Raw genomic sequence first — 19,335 nt, 5'->3', positions numbered from 1 at the left:
GCATGGGTTTAGATATGTTCAGAGCATATCTGTTGGATTAGGCCCCACAGGCGAGAGAGCTGTGGGAATCCCTAGTTTGTGAATCTGCTGGGGTTTAGGTGTGAGTTACGCACCAAATTGCTGGGCACTGTCAGAACTGGAGCCGCGGTGCCCATTCGAAATTCAGGCACCTCAGGAACATTAACGGAAGAAACTTAGGTGCTTAGGGACTTTAGCTGCCTCCAAGATTAGGTAGTAGCTGAGCAGGGGGATTGTGAATAACAGTGGTGCCTAAATGTTGGACTTAGGCACTTAGAGTGGCAGCTGGGCACCTGCATCCCTCTTGGTGTCTAATGTGAAATGAGTTGGTAGTCTCATCTCAGTTTCTAACGGACTAAAAAACACCATAAAAATCAGTGCTTTTGATGACAATCACATAAGAAAAGCCAAGGACAAAATGTACTTAAGCACTAACTTATCCTTTCAGACTCCCTGGTGATCCAGACTGAGGCACATTGACAGAGTAATGTGGAAAAACTGCCCGAGCTGTACCTGTTCTGTAGCTAGAGAACTTCATTCTTCATGGCCATTGAGCCAGCACTTTGCATAGTTTTTTGGGAATGTATTAGTTAAAATATTCAAGATTGGAGCTATAACTTGTTAGAGTTTTATCTGTAGTCTTACGTTCTTTTTGCATCTGCATAAGAAACGTTACTAAGTCTGCTTGTTTTTCTGACTTTTAGTTAATTAACAATAACTTATTAATTGATAAGCTTCATGTCTGTTATTTTAAGAAAACACCCATGGGGATATCACAGCACTTCTGGTGCTTGACTCTCTAAAAAAAAAAAAATCTGTTTCCTGGGGAACCACCATTATTAATAAAATACATATCTAAATCCCTTCTTACTTTCTCCTGAAAATCAGGCACAGCTTAGTTTAGAAAATAAGATAAGACTATATATAAAAAAGGCCAATGTACCTGCTCCTTTTCTTTATCTTCTTTTCTCTATACATCTCTGTTTTCCTTCACTGCCATACACATACGCCTTGAAGCAGCAAAGCACTCAAAACATGTAATTGAAGACAATGGGATTGCTCAGGTATCTAGAAAGCTGTGCACATGCTTCAGTGCTTTACTGGATCAGCACCTTAATTCTTCCCTGCACTGATATATACTTTTTGCTTCATTGGCTTTTTGTGATACCTAGGACCCTCTCTTGCACCCACTGAAGTAAATGGAAGTACAATCAGGTGATTATTCTATAATTTTACCCATTATAAGGAGAGAGTTGCTTAAATGCGGCTTACTCCTAATCATTCTGAGTTGATTGTTCTCTTTTTTTGTGATCTTAGACAAATAATGCTTTGGGTGAATCATTAATAGCAATTTTCTTCATAATTCTTCAAACTTGAATTACCAGAAAGACTTAATTTGCTTGTGATTGGGACATAACCTAAACCTTTTACAGATAGTATTGGATGACTCTTCCCTTTTGTAATGTGTTACACTACCTCCAGGTCAATGAGTGCATTTGCTCTTAAATTGCATTAATTCCATGTTTATTCTCTCAAGAGTCTTCTATAGCTAATATTAGTATATCCTGAACGATAAGGGAGCATTTGAATTGCATGCACACAAGTTCCTCACTATAATAATGATTGCTTAAATTTAAAAGGCTGCTGACTCTTTTGGCTCCTTACTTCATCAGCTGCTCCCCGTTGCAACAATGATTATTGCTTCAGAACAGAAGTCTTCCAACACTATTTTTGCCAATGAGAGGGGTGTTAAATCCTGGGATTCGGTCAAATCCAGGCATCTCTCTGGAGAAACACATTAGAATAGAAAAGATTGGCATGCTATTTCCAGGGCATTGAGACATGGGGGTCTTTTTTAAATACAAGGAAAATACCCCATATTTACAAACTGGCAGATTGTACTGAAATCACTCTATGTTAGTGTTATTCTGTTGCTATTAGCCTTTATAATAATGAGCATTTTTTTCTCTTTCCACTTGGTTTAATTTTTCAGTAGATTTAAACTTGGATAAGGTCATGGAGGATAAGTGTATTAATGGCTATTAGCCAAGATGGTCAGGGATGCAACCCTATGCTCCTGGTGTCCCTAGATCTCCAAATGCCAAAAGCTGTGACTAGATGGCAGTAGATGGATCATTCGATAAATTGCCCCATTCTGCTCATTTCCTCTGAGGCATCCAGCACTGGTTGCTGTCAAAGACAGAATACTGGACTAGATGGACCATTGGTCTGACACAGTACGGCTGTTCTTATTTGTAATGAAAACCTTCTAATTTATACCTAACTGTATAAAAAAACTGACTGGGAAGTGCCCTCTTTGCCTGTGCATTTCAGTCAAATGTTGGGTGCTTTAGCAAATTAGGCTATACTATTATGATAGAGAGAAAGCTGAGCCAGAAAAAAAATTGCTTGAGATTGTGATCTGTATTTTGTATCACTGATACTTAACCCTTACACAGCACTTTTAATCCATAGATCTCGCAACAGTGTACAAAAGAAAGTATCACGATCCCAATTTACAGATGGGAAAACTGAGGCACACAGAGCGGTGAAGTGATTTGCTTAAGGTCAAATAGTCATTGTCAGCTGGAAATATAATCCAGGCTTCCTATCTCCCAATCAGAACCCTAGACACGCTGATTTAGATTTCTTTGGGAGGAGGGTTGTGAAACTGTTGTCTGTGTATATGTGCTGTATAGTGTTATAAAGCCTAACCGCCTTCTTGTGTACCAGAATCTGGTGAGGGAGACTCGTACTAATTACTGAGCTGCATTAACTCTCCTTCTGTGTCTTCCAGACTCATTAGAGAGGACAAGCAGGGCAGTCATTAAGTGGAAGACCAGTGAGAACATGGCTCCTGAGACAAACTAATGTTAACATGCTGTCACTCTTTTGTTTACACATATCTGTTGGATGTGTAATGTTTTCTAGATCCATTATGTGGCTCAGCTGTATTGGCTTATTAATTTAGATTGAAAGTTCCTTGGGTCAAAGCCCAGGTCTTCCTTTATGATTTGCTCAGTGCTGAGCAAATAAATAAACCAGCATAAAGACCTAAGTCATGTGCACAGCAATGTACATCACTCGTATCAAAGAGTAACACAGAGTAAAAGGTTCAAGAGAGTTTGGAAAAGAAATGTGCTCTAATAGGTGGTTAAGAGACAAAAGTAGAAGCCAAAATTCCTGGGTTCTTTTTCCCAGCACTGCCAATGTTATCTTGTTTAACCTAAGGTAGAAGTGTTTCAAATAATTTCACAGGACTGAACATCTAAAAAAATTACCAGATAAAGGAGGAGAATGTTATCTTCAATAGCATTGTGTCTTTTTGAAGTATCTGAGCACAATCTATTTAATAAATAACGCTAATAACCCTGCAGCCCTTATTCAGGGAAACTCCTATTGAAGGCAATGTGAGTACTAAATCCTGAGTCCTGCTTATGCACCTGTTAATACTGTTAGCCCCTTACAGCAAGTATTATACTTCCACACCAGCACAATTGATGTGTGGAATGATTTAATGTATGGTGGAAGGAAGGTAAAAGGGCTCTGAATGTGACCTATGAGCAGGTGGTACAGGACTGCTCAGGGGAAGAGTTAGGATTTTTGTGCAGATTACCTCCCCAGTGCCCCTGAAAAACATTCCTCAGACCTTGCCCTTCTCTTCTTTCCCATGCACAGGGAGAGTGAGGCTCCCATATACATCTGCTACTTTGGGGCTGGAAATGGAAGGGCTTATTGAGAGGCTGTTTTCTTCCCTCTCTGAATGCTAGAAAGTAAAATGAGTTAGACCCTATTCCACCCATAGATGACAGCTCCATTACTTGCCTTGGGCTACACTGCCAGTCAGTCTCCGCAGAATACTAATGGACAGGAATGAACCCACCTTCTTATTGGGATGCTGAGGAAAAATTCTGCATGCTCAATACCTCCTCAGCATCATCATTCAGGCCCCTGATGCGGTAGAGGACAAGACTGGTCATCTGACTGCAAAAATCTTACGCAATCACCCTGAAAAAGTGGAAGGAGGCTCCAGGATTTCATTAGTCCTCTCCAGCTGTGAAGCCCAGCCAAGGACAATTCCAGTGAGCTCTCTGCTATGGAAACAAGTAAGGCCAGGATTTGTCTCCGAGTCAGTGCTGCAGGATTGGGTCTAAATTGGATTTTGCATATGTGAGCACTGCAGAATGTAGTCCTCGCTTGGTAGTAAAGAAAAAACATCTTCCAAGTATGTACACTATTTACGCACAAATTAGGAAGTGACTAGTGGGGGATGGGGAAAGAGGGGAGCTTCTTGCCAACATATCTGTTTCTTATCAAGAAATCAGATCCAAGTTCTTGCTGATTCTTGCATCATGCCATAGTCCAGTGGTGCTGTCTAAACTTTTTAAAACTGCTGCAATCCCATTATCACCACATGAACAGTAGAGTGCAGGGACACCAGTCTGGTCTCACTTCAGATTAAAGGCTCCTGCTCCCACTGAAATCAATGGCAAGACTCCAAATAGAGCAGAAGTTAGTGCTATGTCACACTTGAGTGATGATATTTTTAATATTTAATGGCAAGCAAACTGCATATTCTTTGTATTATTATGATATACATCCCACATACATTATACATAATATGAGGTCATTTAAAATATGTTAAGTCCTGAACACCTTATGTACCCGTAACATTAAAAATCAATGCCGAGTTTGCATGACCCTGCAGTCAGAGTTTGCCTGACCCTGACTCTGCAGACCCTGGTATTTATTAATGGTCTTCTATATTTGTTTTTGAAAAAAAAACCCACTATATAATGCTTTTCAAACAAATCCAGAAGTTTATTGGAGCAAGTTTATACATTTTAAATGAGCAATTATTTCATCATTAGTTGAAAACAGGAAGAAGAAGAAATTGTTCATTAGCACATGAAAATCTTACCCTACCATTAACTTCAACCAACTATAAAGAAGCACTTTTGTATCTGTACAGAACACGTTAATTTTCACTTTGAAAAAAAAAATGTATTTAAGCAAAAGAAGAAACTCAAAGTAATAATTACAAAACGTTTGGAATCTCAAATACTGTCCTATGCAGTTTAACCAAATCAGTCACAAGAACTACATAGCACTTATGAAATACAGCTGCATGGGAAATCACCAAAATTTAGGCATAGATTTTGTTGCATACTTGGAAAACAACTAAAAGACTCTAACATTTTGAGCCATAATTTGTTTATATTTCATTGCCCAACTTCTTTCATTAAGATTACTTCAGAATTTTTACTTGTCTTGTCTATTTTAATGTATATTATTATAGAAAAATTCAGGCTAATAACCTTTGATAAAAATACTATAAGCACACCTAGTTGCATAGATGTCATGTACAAAGATAGTAATATTAACAAAAACATAAAATTAGTCAAAGAATAGCATCTTCATATAAGACATGCAACCTAAATATGTATCTGATGCTTATGCAGTATACACTGTGTGTATATACCCATTTTACACACACACAGTCCCCCAATACATACATCTATAGATTTGGACTAAATTTTATCAACAGGTTCACATATATTTACTCATACTTATATGTTTTATGTACATTTGTGTTAAAACTTTGGTCCTTTAGAGTTTTAAATGCACATAAAACCCGCCATAAAAAGTACAGTGTACCATTTTAATGCTCTATGCTTTTTTCCCTGTATTTTTGTTCCTGAAGAAATAGCTATCATTTTCTATGGGGCTAGCAATGCATGAAATCACTCTTTTCTCTGTCAGGACATAGTCTGCCTTCATTCTTTGCACAAAACTATTACTGAAATGGATGGGAGCTCTATTAGTACTATGGAGGCAGAATATAGCCTAATTAGAATGCAGTTCCAATTATTTCTACTATTTCCCCATTGGATTCTTAGAGGGATATTGGGCCCAATATTGCTCTGAATGAAAAGCATATTTATGGTTGACATGCCCAATATTTAACTAGCCAAACAATAACTAGGGTTCCAATCTTGTTAAATCCCAAATCCGCTTTATAGTGACCTACCAACAAGAAACAGAGGGAGTTGTTTCTGATCATAGGTATAAGCATGCATGTGATACAAGTATATTTATAAATATACCACTGCTCTTCCATTCTGCTTGACTTTTCATTCTCAAGAGCATGCTAGACATTCAAATAGGAGTCCTGCATATCACCAGCAAAATTACTGAAAACTTCCATACCTGATGTGCTCAAAAGAATGGAGCAGACAGGTAGAACTGTGTGACAGTGTGATAGGTGTGCCTGCAAAACCAAACTAAAATGATAGGTCTCATTTTAGGCTCACTAGCCTCAATGTTGTCCTTTTAAGAGATTCCTAGGACAGCAAAATTTGTTCAAGGAGCTTCAAAACCAAGCTTTCAGGACAATGTGTACTCAGATGCTGTAGGAATAACACACAGCAAAGCATAAGCTGTAGTGGGATACTGGCACATTTTAAGAGTAGTTATGATTATGAATTATGGTTAGATGTCAGCACACTTCAGTTGGCAACCATGATGCTCTTAAAGTCTATATAGTCACATGAATGCCCCTTCACATCTTTGCATTCAGTGAACAATTCATTTAGGATTGTCAAAAAACTGCAATCCTTGCATGTTCTCAGAACAATTGTAAGATTAGCTCTGAAATTCACATCTTGGAATGCTTGCCCCTGAAGCTGCTAGGCAATAGTGTCATTCCATTGAACTCAGTGCGACTGTTTGCATAAGTAAGGACTAATTGTGGATTGCAAGGATTGGGCCCTAGCTGTCCTACCAAGAAAACAAAACAAGAGCAGTTTCTACTCTTAAACCAGATTTGACTTGTAATGTTTTTGTCATTCTGTCTCTGCTTTTTAATTAAAAGGCAGGTGCTTGATCCAGCATCTAACGAAAAAAATCCATCAATATCTATGGGAGCAGGAGTAAGCCCCAAAAATCCAGTCATGAAGTCCATACCTAGACACCATCAATGGAAGATTTGCCAGCATAAAGACTGCACAACTGGGCCCTCAATGAGAAATGTTGGCCAGGTTCAGTTCATTTCATGGTGGTGTTGAATGGTAAAGCAATAAATGGTTAAATTTCCAATAACTTATGTGCCTGGTTAACCAAGCTATTCAGAATGTTTGCTGCCCAGTAAGACTGGAATTTCTTCTAGCAATTTCCCACTGTGTTTAGGGTCAAATTATGAACTGTTTTACGCCTTGTGATTTTCCAGGAACTTCAATGGAGGATCAGTGCAAAATATAGCCATTGTATTAATAAGCCATGGAGTTACTCTAGTTTACAGTAGGTGAGGATCTCTACTACCAGTCCTCTATTGTTTTGAAGAAGTGTCTCAATTAAAATTACAACCATGCAAACAAAGCTTTAATTATTTTATAAACGAAAAATGAATAAAGTTAACTTTAGAAAAATAATGGTCATTAGTACTCTTTCCAGAGCAACTGCCCACATTCCACTGCTTTGTATGTCATTAATACTTTTCATAAAATAATTTAGAGCAGTGCAAAATAGTTTACTTAGCAATATGGTACATTTCATGATGACTAGTGCCTTGACAAGCTTAAAGTGCCACACTGTGATACTCACAAGTGCTGTTATTGCACTTGAAGAAGACCTGTCTCTTCTGTGTAACTGGCTCAGGTTGGAATGGGGATGAATTTGGTAGACTTTAATGATTTGGGTGAATCCCTCCACGTGTCCAAACTATTTGTTGGGCTTCTGTTGTTGGTAAAAGAAGTCTGTCTTCTGCTAACGCTGTCAGAATCTTCTTTACTCAGCTTTTGTTTTATTTTTTGACAGCAAGGGACGCTCTGTATAAAGTCTTGCAGGAGGTGTCCACTAAAGAACATGTAGATCCAGGGATTGCAACAACTGTTCAGACTGGCCAACAGAGCAGTGACTGTAATGACAGTGTTTTCAGAATCTATTAAAAAAAAGTATACTGTTTTAGTAGCAGAAGTAAAGGAACATTGCCAACATACAGTTAATTTTTTCATTAACCATTTGATTAACCACTGGTCTGGCTGGGCACTCTCTATTGGCAGCCATTCAGATTGTTGTGGGGGAATTCAGCCTCTGGATCCCCAGGTGTTATAAACCCAAGCACTGTCCCAGTCTTGGGGTCCCCAGGCACATTGTTAGAACGAAGACCCTCTGTCTTACACTCTATCTGGAGAGCTGGGATCTCATGACACCCTGCCCAGCCCCTGTAACCAGTATGAACTCCTCAGGCTCCTCCCTCTCTTACACACACCTCTCCCACAATCTCACCAAAGGAGAGAGACTTCTAGTTTACCTCTCCAAGGGGCCATCATGTGGAAAGTATTACATATAACACAGACATACAGTCCAGAGTTCTACAGTGCTGCTGCTCTTCATTTACTCACATGAGAAGGGGGAGGGATAGCTCAGTGGTTTGAGCATTGGCCTGCTAAACCTAGGGTTGTGAGTTCAATCCTTGAGGAGGCCACTTAGGGATCTGGGGCAAAAATTGGTCCTGCTAGTGAAGGCAGGGGGCTGGACTCAATGACCTTTTGAGGTCCCTTCCAGTTCTAGGAGATTGGTATATCTCCTATTACTTAGAAATACACAGATCCATACAAAAATAATAAACTACATGCATTTCCCTTCCTCAGTTTCCTCACCACTCCAGATCATTCTTTGGGCTGGAGTCAGGGACTGTCCAGCATTCTTCTGTTACTTGCATACTGAAACATGGAGTATTCTCCCCTCAACTAGGCCTCTGACCTAGGCTGTCCATGCCCTTCCTTCCTCCCCATAAGTCTTTATTTAAATCCCTAACTGGTCACCTGGCTTCCTTTGCTCTGCACCTGGTAAATTATCAGTTGAATAGGGTCTTTGAGTTCTATGAAACCTCCTCGTACCTGGTCTAGGAGGAAGTGACACAGCACTTCTAGCCCATAGTGGATACAACAAAGCTGATAGAGCGATTTTCATAGTAACCACTTCATATCAACCAGAATTCAGCAATTGTGCAGACAGATCCTCCAAATCATCCTAAGGACACAATCAGGAAGTCCTTAGTCAGGTAAAACTCCAACTGAAGTCAACTGGACTTTTATCTGAGTAAAGATTAAGGACTTCTGGTTTTGAATCTAAGAACCCAATACAGCAAAACACTTCAGCACATGTTAACCTGTAAGTGTCAGCAGTCCCATTGACACTGAGGCTATGCATACCCTACCACTTATGTTGGTAATACTCATGTGGCTCAAGGGTGTGAATTAGCCACCTCCCTGCATAAATTACACTGACCTAAGTGCCGGGATGGGACAGCTTCTCCTGTTGGTATGCCTACTGCTGCTTGTTGGTAGTGGATTAATTCCCATCATTTTAAAGTGAGTACGCTAGAGAGTTTACAGTGGCACAGCTGCAGCTCTCTAGTGTAGCCATAGCCTCAGTGAGCACTTTGCTGGACCAGAGCCTTAAATCCCAAACCTGAAGTCCGAATTCGATTAGGTAAGAGTGAAATTGATGTCAGTGGCAAAACACTAGCTTCAGCAAGGCCAGGATTTCACCCTAAGTTTTTTCTTCCAAAATGTATATAGGCCCTGATCCAAAGCCCATTGAAGTCAATAGAAAGACTTTGAATCAGATCCATAATGCTAGAGATCAAAGAAAGATGCTGTTTTTTTCCTTCAAGTAAACTTTGTTATAGAAAAAGCTTCATCCTCCTACTTCTACTAGTTTAATTAAATTGTCAGACTCTTTCAAGTACTTAGTATGTTCAATTAAAAGTGGCTTCACTTTATGAATATTAAGTCTCCACAGCAATATAATCACTGTGTTGTATAGTTCTACAAGGTTTTTAGAATGTCTCTTCATATTAATCTCTCTGTTTAACACAGTGAAATACCCTGACAGGCTTTTTTCCTGTCTCCTTTTGAAATCAAAATTATATTAGTCTGCCTCAAACCTTCAATTCTATTTTTATTCAATCAACTATGTTATGCATTGTGATTTTGGGCTCAACTCCACATTTCATGAGTAATCAAAGTTCCCACTATTGTCAATGAGAGTTTGAAGTACAAAAGAGTGAAGTACAAAAGTACAATATAGTATCATCATCTAAAGTTTGTGGCTCCCAGCTTTCAACTTTACCTATATATGTATGCGTACTTTATAATGAATGAAAATTACTTCCAGAATTTTATCCATAACAAGGGCAAAATGAATTCACTGGGCTATTTCTGGAATAGACTTTTTAATTTAAAAACAAAACAAAGCACACCTGGAGTTTTGAATTTTGGGGAAACATTTTACTAAAATATGTTTGTTCAAATTAATTCAGCAAATATTTTAATCACAACCATTTACCTTTTATTAAATCAGAAAGCAAATGTGACCGTTTCCTTCCAGAAGAGCTAATTGTTTACAAACAGCAAATTTATAATCTCTAAAAGCTTTTGTAAAACATTTGAGCTTAGCACTTTTTTTAGGCTGATGATACTTGATATTTTCCTTGGTTGTGTACAGAGAGCTGAAGTGTCAGACACACTGTGAAAACCTGGGAAGTGCAAAATTCTCTTCTTTTTCTATGTTTTTTGAAAGGTAGAAGTATTACAAGTCAAACATTTAAGTTATCACAGAACTTTCAAGCAGGCACACAAGATGGTTGGCAGCCTCCCTGGTTACTCTAGGGCAGTGGTTCTCAAACTTTTTGTATTGGTGACCCCTTTCGAACACCAAGCCTCTGAGTGCGACCCCCCTTAGAAATTAAAAACACATTTTTTACATTTAACACTATGTTAAATACTAAATTTTAACCCTATTGTTTAAAATGAATTTAGCATTTCTCACTGCTTTTAAATTAAGACTAAAACACATTTTATCAAAATTAATTATAAGCGGAAAAGTTATTTTTAAGTAAAATTTTATTTTAATACTTGACAGCAATTAATGACCTGAAGCAGCCAAAAAAAAAATCAAAAAAAAAAATCAGTGAGATGGATGATGGTGTTATTTGACACAAAGGGCGCATCTGATGTCGTCCTTCACATCAAGCCTGTTTCGAGATTTCGTCTTTATTGTGAGAAGGCTGGAGAATCCACTCTCGCATTCGTAGGTAGTGGGAAATGGCAGAAGGACTCTCAGGGCCATTTCAGACACCAGTGGGTATTCACTTGCAACTGAGCATCAGAACTGATTTGGAGGCAACTATGTGAATTTTGCTTTCACTTCACCATCATTGATCATGTCAACAAACTATTCCTGAATATCGTCAGTAGGTAACTGCTCAGCTGTCACAATGAAAGAGTTCTTCACCATGGAATGAAGTGCTTCTAATAGCGCTGGGTAGTGTGAAAACTCTTCATGAAGGGCTCTCAAATGTTCACTGATCGCTGACTTGAGAGCACCATCAATGTTAACTTTCTCCTCTCGCTGAATGAGGAAAGTGTCGCAACATGCCATATCTGTCTGTGTCCAGCTTATTGCACCACAGATCCAACTTCATCTGGAAGGCTTTGATTTTATTAGTCAGGTCTATTAATGTTGAATGTTTTCCCTGAAGTGACAGATTGAGATCAGTAAGGCCACCAAAGATATCAACTAGGTATGCCAAGCAGAGAAGCCATTTCTTGTCACTGAACATTTTGTTCAGCTCTTGTTTCTGTTTTCGCAGGAAAAACTCTGCCATCTCTTCACAAAGTATAAAAATGTTCTTTAATGCGCGTCCCCTAGAAAGCCATCAGCTTTGAGTGTGTAAAAGTAGACCTTCATATTCACCACCCATTTCATTGGAGCTCTCGAAAGAGATGACTATTCAGAGCATAAGCTTTAATGTAGTTCACTGCTCGTATAACAACATCTACCACAGCATTAAGGCATATTGGCAATGTCTTTGCAGCTAGGACTTGACGGTGGATTCCACAATGAGTTACAATCACATTAGGTGAGACACACTGTACCTTCTGCTGAAAGCCAGACTGTGCACCCATTATTGTAGGAGCACCATCAGTACAGGTACCATAAAGATTTTTCCACTCAATGCCATTGCTTTCGAAAAAAGCATTCACCTTATTGAAAATGGCCTGTGGTTGTTTCAAGTTGTTCACAGAATAAGAACTCACCCTTAATATCCCCGGCATTAACATCCTGTACAAATGCTATCAGTTGCGCGCAGTGAGTAACATCAGTAGTTTCATCAAGTTGCAGGCTGAACATACTGAAAGCAGAATGTTTAATTTCGTGCACAACTTGTTTTTTGATATCTTCAGTTATCTCACATATTCTGCGTTTCACAGTATCATTAGACATGGAAAGCATATTCCGTTTTTTGGCAGTATCATTGCCAACCATAAGTGCCACAATATCTTTGCATGCTGGCAGAGTAAGCTCCTCACCTACTGTATGCGGCGATTTGGTAGAGGCAATTCGTAGTGACACAACATAAGAGGCCTCCACAGCTGAGGACATTTGCTGTCGGAAACTTCCATCAGCATCAAGCCTGGCTTTCTTTGTTGCTGCTTCTCTGCGTTTGAAAAAACCCGCATTTTGATTTTTATGCTCAGGATGTCTAGTTTCAAGATGTCACTGCAGTTTGCATGGTTTCATTGATTCAGCAGACAAAACTTCACAGCAAACGATCCATTGCGGTTTTTCAATACCAGAAGTGATGATACTGGTAAAACCAAGTTTAATGTAAGACTCGAGAAACTTTTGTTTTTTAGCAGTACACATGGCCATTATTTTCAGGAGAAAGTTTGCACTTGTGTGTCTGACTGTTAATTAATAAAGTACTTGTTCAGCTGCTAAAGAATCAAGCCCTCTAATGTTGTCTCAGTACCAGGGCCAGCCATAGGAAAAATGGCACCCTGGGCAAACTTCTATTTGGTGCCCTTTCTTTGGAGGTGGAGCAGAGCTAGAGGTAGAGTGCAGTTGGTGGTGAAGCTGGGCTGGAAGAGCTTGGGGCTCTGAGGTCCGCATATGGTGGTGATGGTGGCTCACAACCAAGTGCCTGGCCAGGCTCACAGTAGGTGGCGGGGCTTGGGGCTGACAACCCTGTGTGTGGCAGGGCTGGGGGTAAACAACCTTGTGCCCGGCTGAGCTTCCAGCTGATAACCCTCAACATGGCCAGGCCCCGCCAGACAACCCCAGTAGAGGGGTCGGGGCTCACAGCGTCCTGGATGCCCCAGCTCAGGGCTCACAGCCGCTCTCCTGGTTGGGGTTGGGGATCACAACACCACGCCTGGCCGGGGTTGGGGCTTGCAGCCCCACAGCAGGGCCAGATTAATCTTTTGTGGGCCCCCATGGAGGCAATGGAACATGGCGCAGGGAAGTCAGTCCCTGGAGTGAGGGGCTGGCCAGGGGCAATGGGGCATGGTACAGCAGGGGCAGCCCCGCTCCGCCCCCGTCCCAGCACAGTGCTAGCGGGCAGGACAGCTGATGCTCGGGAGCACAGAGCAGTCCATTCCCCTGGGGCCCCATCCAGCCCTACCCACCTGGCGCTGGTGCCACCTGTGGCGGAGGTGGCGTTTCCTTGCATGGAGGGGGGCGGGTAGCCACCAACTTCCCCAGCCCACCACTTCCACAGAGCGACAGGGAGAAGTGTGCCCCGCCCCCAGAGAGCCTGAAACGGATGGTCACTGGCCCAGACTGGCAGTGGCTGAAGGCCCCTCTCTGCAGAGAGGAGCCCTCAGCTGGCTGCTGGCCGAGAAGAGCAAGCAGTGGACGGGAGGAAGGGGTCATGGCACAGGTGCTGACTTTTGGTTTTGCTGGTGGGTGCCCCTTTGCCCACCTTTCTCTCTCTCTGCTCCCCTTTCTCCTGGTGGCTGTCTAGCGGCCGCTCCCCGCCACGCACTCAAAGAAGCTCTGTCTCCCCCCAGCCCCACCCCCTGCGGCCAGCCCAGAAACTGCCTGCCCTGACACAGAGAGAAATTTAATTCAACAGCCCAACAGAGAAACGTCCCATTCATTCATCCTGCTGTGTGGCTGCTGTGTCACTCCAGCTCCTCCCCGTCCCCACTGTGGCAGCCCACCCCTGCTTTGAAGCTCGCTCGCTGACTCCCTCACACCACAGTGCAACTTTTGTGGGAGGGGAGCCCCTGGTGGGACCATGGCCAAAGGTGGGTGGAGTGGGGGGTTTGCTTCCTCCTCCGGGCTGCTGCAGCCCAGCATCCTGATGCAAGACGATCTCAGAGGTGTCCCAAGGTGAAGCAAGGCAGCATCTCCTGACTTGAAGCTGATTCGGGGGGTGGTAGGAATTCCCTGGGAGCTGAAGGGGGGCGGGGTGTGGATCCAGGAGAAGGAAATCAATCCTTCCTGATATGGGGAGGAGGGGATGCTGATCTGGGGTGCGGGGGATAAACTTCCTCTCTGGGAGGAAAAGCCACTCAGGCAGGCTTGATCTAGGTAGGAGGGAGAGGGAAGAGTTGGAAACAGCTTTGAGCTGGGCAACCGTTACTTTGCCAGGCATGAGAGCCAGCCCTGGAGAAGAGCCCGCAGGGAGGATGCGTATAGAAGTACTGGTGGTGTGTTGCCCCCTCCTGTCCCTCCATGCACGGGGAAAGGGATGCGGAGGCCTGGGACCTGGGTCAGAACCGTAGGGGGTGGGAGCTCCCAGAGCCTGCATGGGAAGGGTCCGTCCAGGCACTGGCAGGGGCCAGGCTGGGGGAGGCGGCTCATCTGCACCTGGGGCTGCAGTGAAGCCCCTCTCACCTTTGGCTGTGGCTGGGCACACCTGACTGGCTGCAGGGAGCACAGGGAGGGGGCAAGCTGCTGGCCCCAGCCCAAGTTCACTCATCACACACAAGGGCAAACTTTTCTTAAAGGAGCTATGTCCTTTGGTTTGTCCCCCTGCCCAGCACTAAGGGGGTCCGCAGCTGATTTCTCCTGGTTGGAGAGGGGCACAGGTCCTGGGGGAGACACTGGAGTGGGCTGAGAATGGCTGGCTCAAGTCCTCAAGAAACCCCCCAGCCCGTACTCCCCCCAGCAGCCCCCAACGGCCAACCAAGAAGCTGCCCGCCCATCTCCCCCCAGCCCCAGCCGAGAAGCTGCCCACACCCCATCTCCCCCACCAGGGGCGGCTCTAGCCATTTCGCCGCCCCAAGCACGGCGGCACGCCACGGGGGGTGCTCTGCCGGTCGCCGGTCCCGTGGCTCTGGTGGACATCCCGCAGACGTGCCTGCGGATGCTCCACCGAAGCCGCGGGACCAGTGGACCCTCCACAGGGACACCTGCGGGAGGTCCACCGGAGCCGCCTGCTGCCCTCCCGGCGACCGGCAGAGCGCCCCCCGCGGCATGCTGCCCCAAGCACGCGCCCCTGTCCCCCACCCCTCCGTGCTAGCACAGAAGCTGCCGTGCCCTGGCTGCCTGTCCCCCTAGCTCAGCTCCCTCTGCCCTGAAAGTTAAAAGGACTCACACTTACCTGCAGTGGGAGGTGGGACCCTGCTAGGAACTTCAGCAAATGCAGGGAAAACAGATAATAGGCAGAGACTTTGTGCGAAAACAGCTGATTGGCTGCAGCCAGCCAAAGAGCTGATGAGGGCTGCTGCCTATGCCAAATAGCTGATTGGCAGCTGATCTCTTGTGGGTCATGGGGAGGGGAGGGGAGGTGCCCTGGGCTGGCCAGCTGAGTGGAGTGAACGGTGGGGGAGAGGAGCCAGCTGCTCTCAAAAGTGAGCAGGGCCACACCAGGACCCCTTTTGAGTTTGGGCGTAGCACCATTGTAAATCCAGTACTGCCCCGCAGCCCCGCTCCTGGCCAGGGTTGGGGTCTGGGCTCACAGCCCTGCAGCCCCATGGAGGGTCAGAGTCAGGGCTCGCAGCCCCATGTGGGGGTCAGTGTCGGGGCTCGCAGTCCCGCTCCTGGCCAGGGTTGGGGTCACAGCTTACAGCCCCACACAGTTGCTGTCGGGGCTTGCAGTTCACAGCTGCGCACCAGGGTCAGGGCTCGCAACTCCCCACATGACCAAGTTGCAACCTCCCGAGCAGGGTCAGCTTTATTAACTGCGGAGCCCAATTTGAATACCCGGCGGCAGTCCGGGGCTTCGGTGGCACTTTGGCAGCGGGGGGGCGGGGTCCTTTGGTGCTGCAGAAGACCCAGAGCGGACCCCCCCACTGCCAAAATACCGAAGACCCCCGGAGTGGACCCCCCCACCACCACCGAAATACCGCCGAAGACCCCCGGAGCAGACCCCCCCCCACCGAAATGGCGCTGAAGACCCCGGGAGCAGACTGCTACAGGGTGAATAAAAAAAGGCGCCTAAGGTGCGGGGCCCGATTCCAGGGAACTGGGCGAATCGGCCTACAGCCAGCCCTGCTCCCAAGGGTTTGCAACCCCATTTGAGAACCAGTGGTTTAGAACAATCACTTAAAACAAAAACAAACAAACAAACAAAAACCAGAAACCCCTAGTTACTTCGTAATAGAATGAAGCTTAAGAGGATTTGCTCATGTCAATTGAACATTGTGTTTTGATCTAACCCAAACAAAACAGCAAGGCATTGCACCCAGTCCTGCAGTTCTTATCCATGGAACACACTCACGGAAGTCAGGGGTATTTGTCCATGTACTGTAGGATTTAGCCCCTCAAGGTTATTTAGCTGTGGAATACTGTAGAATCTTCCCTAGATCTCTAAAGGGCCAGATTCTGCTCTTATTGACTTCAGTGAGAGCAGGATCAGGCTCTAGGTTTATACCCCTCCCAGACACAAACTTTAGAAACTTTTTTAGGCACATGATGATTTTTATTCAACATGTTTCCTTAAAGAAATAGTTGAGGTGGAGACAAATCATGCCATCAGTTTTTCAGCAGAACTCCACATTTGTTTTACAGGGGAGAGTTGCTTAAAAATCAAAAGCCCCTTTATCCAAATTGTTCCTCAAGAACAACTGAAACAGCGGGGTTTCCTTGTCAGAGCTGGCACTGTCATAATAGCAACTATCAAAGGCAAACTATTAACTGTAAAAAAGGCAGGGTTTGCTGCTCTGAGTGAAACTAAGGTGATTTCCCCATTATCATCTAAAGAGCTAATCCTTGGTCTGGATCTCCCCTCTGCTCCCCCCAACACACCAGAAGGCAGGGGAAGTACTTTACGTCTCTCTCTCTCTCTCTCATAATCTGTTCTGAGTTACTCCGGTGTGAGTGCGGAGTCACTCCGGATGGCAGCAAGGTAAACCAGAGCACCTCCCTTCACCTACCGATCCAGGAGAACTGCGGGTCCCAGACGGACCACATCTGGACGGTGAAGAAGGGCGCCCAGCAGACGATGTACGCCGAGACGATCACGAAGGTCATCTTGACGGTGCGGATCTTGGCCCGGGAGATGGTCTTGACGCTGCTGACACACGGCGTGGGCAGAAGCCCCCTGCGGAAGGCGCCGCCGGGGGACCCCGCCGCTGCCGCCGCCGCCGCCGCCCCCTGCTTGCGGCGGGCCCCGCCGCCCCCTTCCCCGCGCCGGCGGGTCTTGCCGCGGATGTTCCGCCAGAGGTGGCCGCAGATGAAGCCGTAGCAGGTGGCCAGGACCAGCACGGGCGCCACGAAGATGCCGGCGGTGATCCAGGTGACGTAGGCGCGGGGCCCCCAGGGCTGCACGAAGTGCGCCCAGCAGTCGTAGACCTGCGAGCCGCGCTCCACCTCGCTGAGGGAGAAGATGAAGTACTGCGGCGTGCTGAGCAGCAGGCTGAGCGCCCAGGCGGCCGCCACCATGGCGTGCGGCCGGCGGGCGGGCTGGCGCAGGGTCTGCAGCGGGTGGCACACGGCCACGTAGCGGTCGGCCGTCATGGCCACCAGCAGGTAGGCCGAGGCGAACATGCCGAAGACCTGCAGGTGCTTCACCACGCGGCACAGCCCGTCGGGCCCGTGGAAGCGGTAGGTCACCTCCCAGCACAGCTGCGGCAGCACCTGGAAGAAGGCCACGGCCAGGTCGGCCAGGCTGAGGTGGCGGATGAAGAGGTGCACGCGGGAGGCCTTGCGGGCCGTGCGGCGCAGCGCCAGCAGCACGAGGCCGTTGCCCACCAGCGCCGCCGCGAAGGTCAGCGCCAGCACGGCGATCTCCAGCTTGGCCAGCTCCTCGTCCCGCCCGTATGGGTCCCAGCCGGCCGCGCGGCTCGCGTTGGGGGCGTCGGAGCAGTTCGCCGGGCTGGGACTGGGGCTGCTCCCCGCCGCCGGCCGCCACTGGCTGCCGTTCCCGCCCGGGGGCGCTGCCCACGAGGGCCCGGGGCTGGCGGCCGAGCGCATGGTGCCGCCTGGCGGGACTCTGCCCTCGCACTCCCCGCTCGCGCCGCTGCCGCGCTGCCCTGGCTCGCGCCGCCTCGGCTGCCCCCAGGTTCTCTGCGAGCGAGCGCCAGGGGCCGGTGCCTTTATCCCGCGGGGCGGGGAGGGGCGCGCCGGTCTCAGAGGCTGCTCAGCGCCAGCCGCCCCCTCCCCCGCTTCCCTTTGCAGCAGCGCGGCTGCCGCTGGGCGGCTGCCCCGGGGTGCAGGAGCTGAGCTCTCTACCCCCAGTCCCGTCCCCCATAAGTACCTTCCCCCAGCCCCGCCCGTCCCCGTTACCGTGCGCCCCGTGGTTGTGGACCAGGTTCTCTCCCCCGTCGGTCACTCCCTGGGGTCGCTTTTTTCTCTGCCCAAGGAGAAGGAGGGGAGCAGCCCCCTGCAGGGGGATGGGCTCTGTCTGTCAATGCAAGGAGGGAAAGGCGGGGGGCGATCGGCGCCTTCACTCCTTAGTCTGGGGAACGCCCTTTGCCTGCCCCTCGGTCCCCAAAAGGTGTGTTACTGCGCTGGGGAAGAGCTGCTGAGCGGGGCAGCAAGAGGGAAAGGATCAGAGGCAGCAGGGGGAAGAGCGGAGAGAGACCGTAGCATACAGGTGTGAGGCAGCAGAAGGAGCAGGGCACGGGGCGGGCAGAGACAAGGGCAGGAGAAGGGGTAGAGGCAGGCGGGAGCGTGGCGGGGCAGTGGTGACATCTGGCCGGGGTGTAAGAATAAGAGGAGACATGGGAGTAGGAGGAACCGGGCACAAGAACAGCGTCGGAGCGACGGGAGAATGATCTGCAGGCTGTAGGAATGCAACCGCTCTGCCTCTCCACTGTGGATGGAGCCTCGTTTTTGTCCGGGGTTGTATCGTTGCTTGGAAGATTCTTCTAGGCAGGGGCGGCTCTAGTAATTTCGCCGCCCCAAGCAGGGCGGCACACTGCGGGGGGCGCTCTGGCGGTCGCCGGTCCCGCGGCTCCAGTGGACCTCCTGCACGCCTGCGGATGCTCCACCGGAGCCGCGGGACCAGCGGACCCTCCACAGGCACGTCTGCGGGAGCCGCCTGCCGCCCTCCCGCTGGACGCCGACCCAAGC

General features: G+C 46.9%; 1 protein-coding gene across 2 annotated transcripts; it reads right to left on the bottom strand.

Moving 5' to 3' along the window:
• Positions 1 to 4,946: 4,946 nt before the first annotated feature.
• Positions 4,947 to 18,305, bottom strand: AVPR1A (arginine vasopressin receptor 1A). 2 transcript variants are annotated; one of them, XM_039522696.1, is made up of 2 exons: positions 17,196 to 18,305; positions 4,947 to 7,957 (listed from the first exon to the last, which is right to left on the bottom strand). In XM_039522696.1, exons 1-2 carry the CDS (start codon positions 18,232 to 18,234, stop codon positions 7,671 to 7,673), a joined length of 1,326 nt encoding a protein of 441 aa, XP_039378630.1. In that variant the 5' UTR covers positions 18,235 to 18,305; the 3' UTR covers positions 4,947 to 7,670. The 2 variants fall into 2 exon arrangements, with proteins under 2 accessions (XP_039378630.1, XP_039378638.1); XM_039522704.1 differs by lacking the exon at positions 4,947 to 7,957 and adding an exon at positions 12,372 to 12,676.
• Between the last annotated feature and the right edge of the window lie 1,030 nt (positions 18,306 to 19,335).

Source organism: Mauremys reevesii, linkage group 1, assembly GCF_016161935.1.
Source record: "Mauremys reevesii isolate NIE-2019 linkage group 1, ASM1616193v1, whole genome shotgun sequence".
Lineage (NCBI taxonomy): Eukaryota > Metazoa > Chordata > Testudines > Geoemydidae > Mauremys > Mauremys reevesii.
This window is presented reverse-complemented; position numbering and strand designations above follow the sequence as displayed.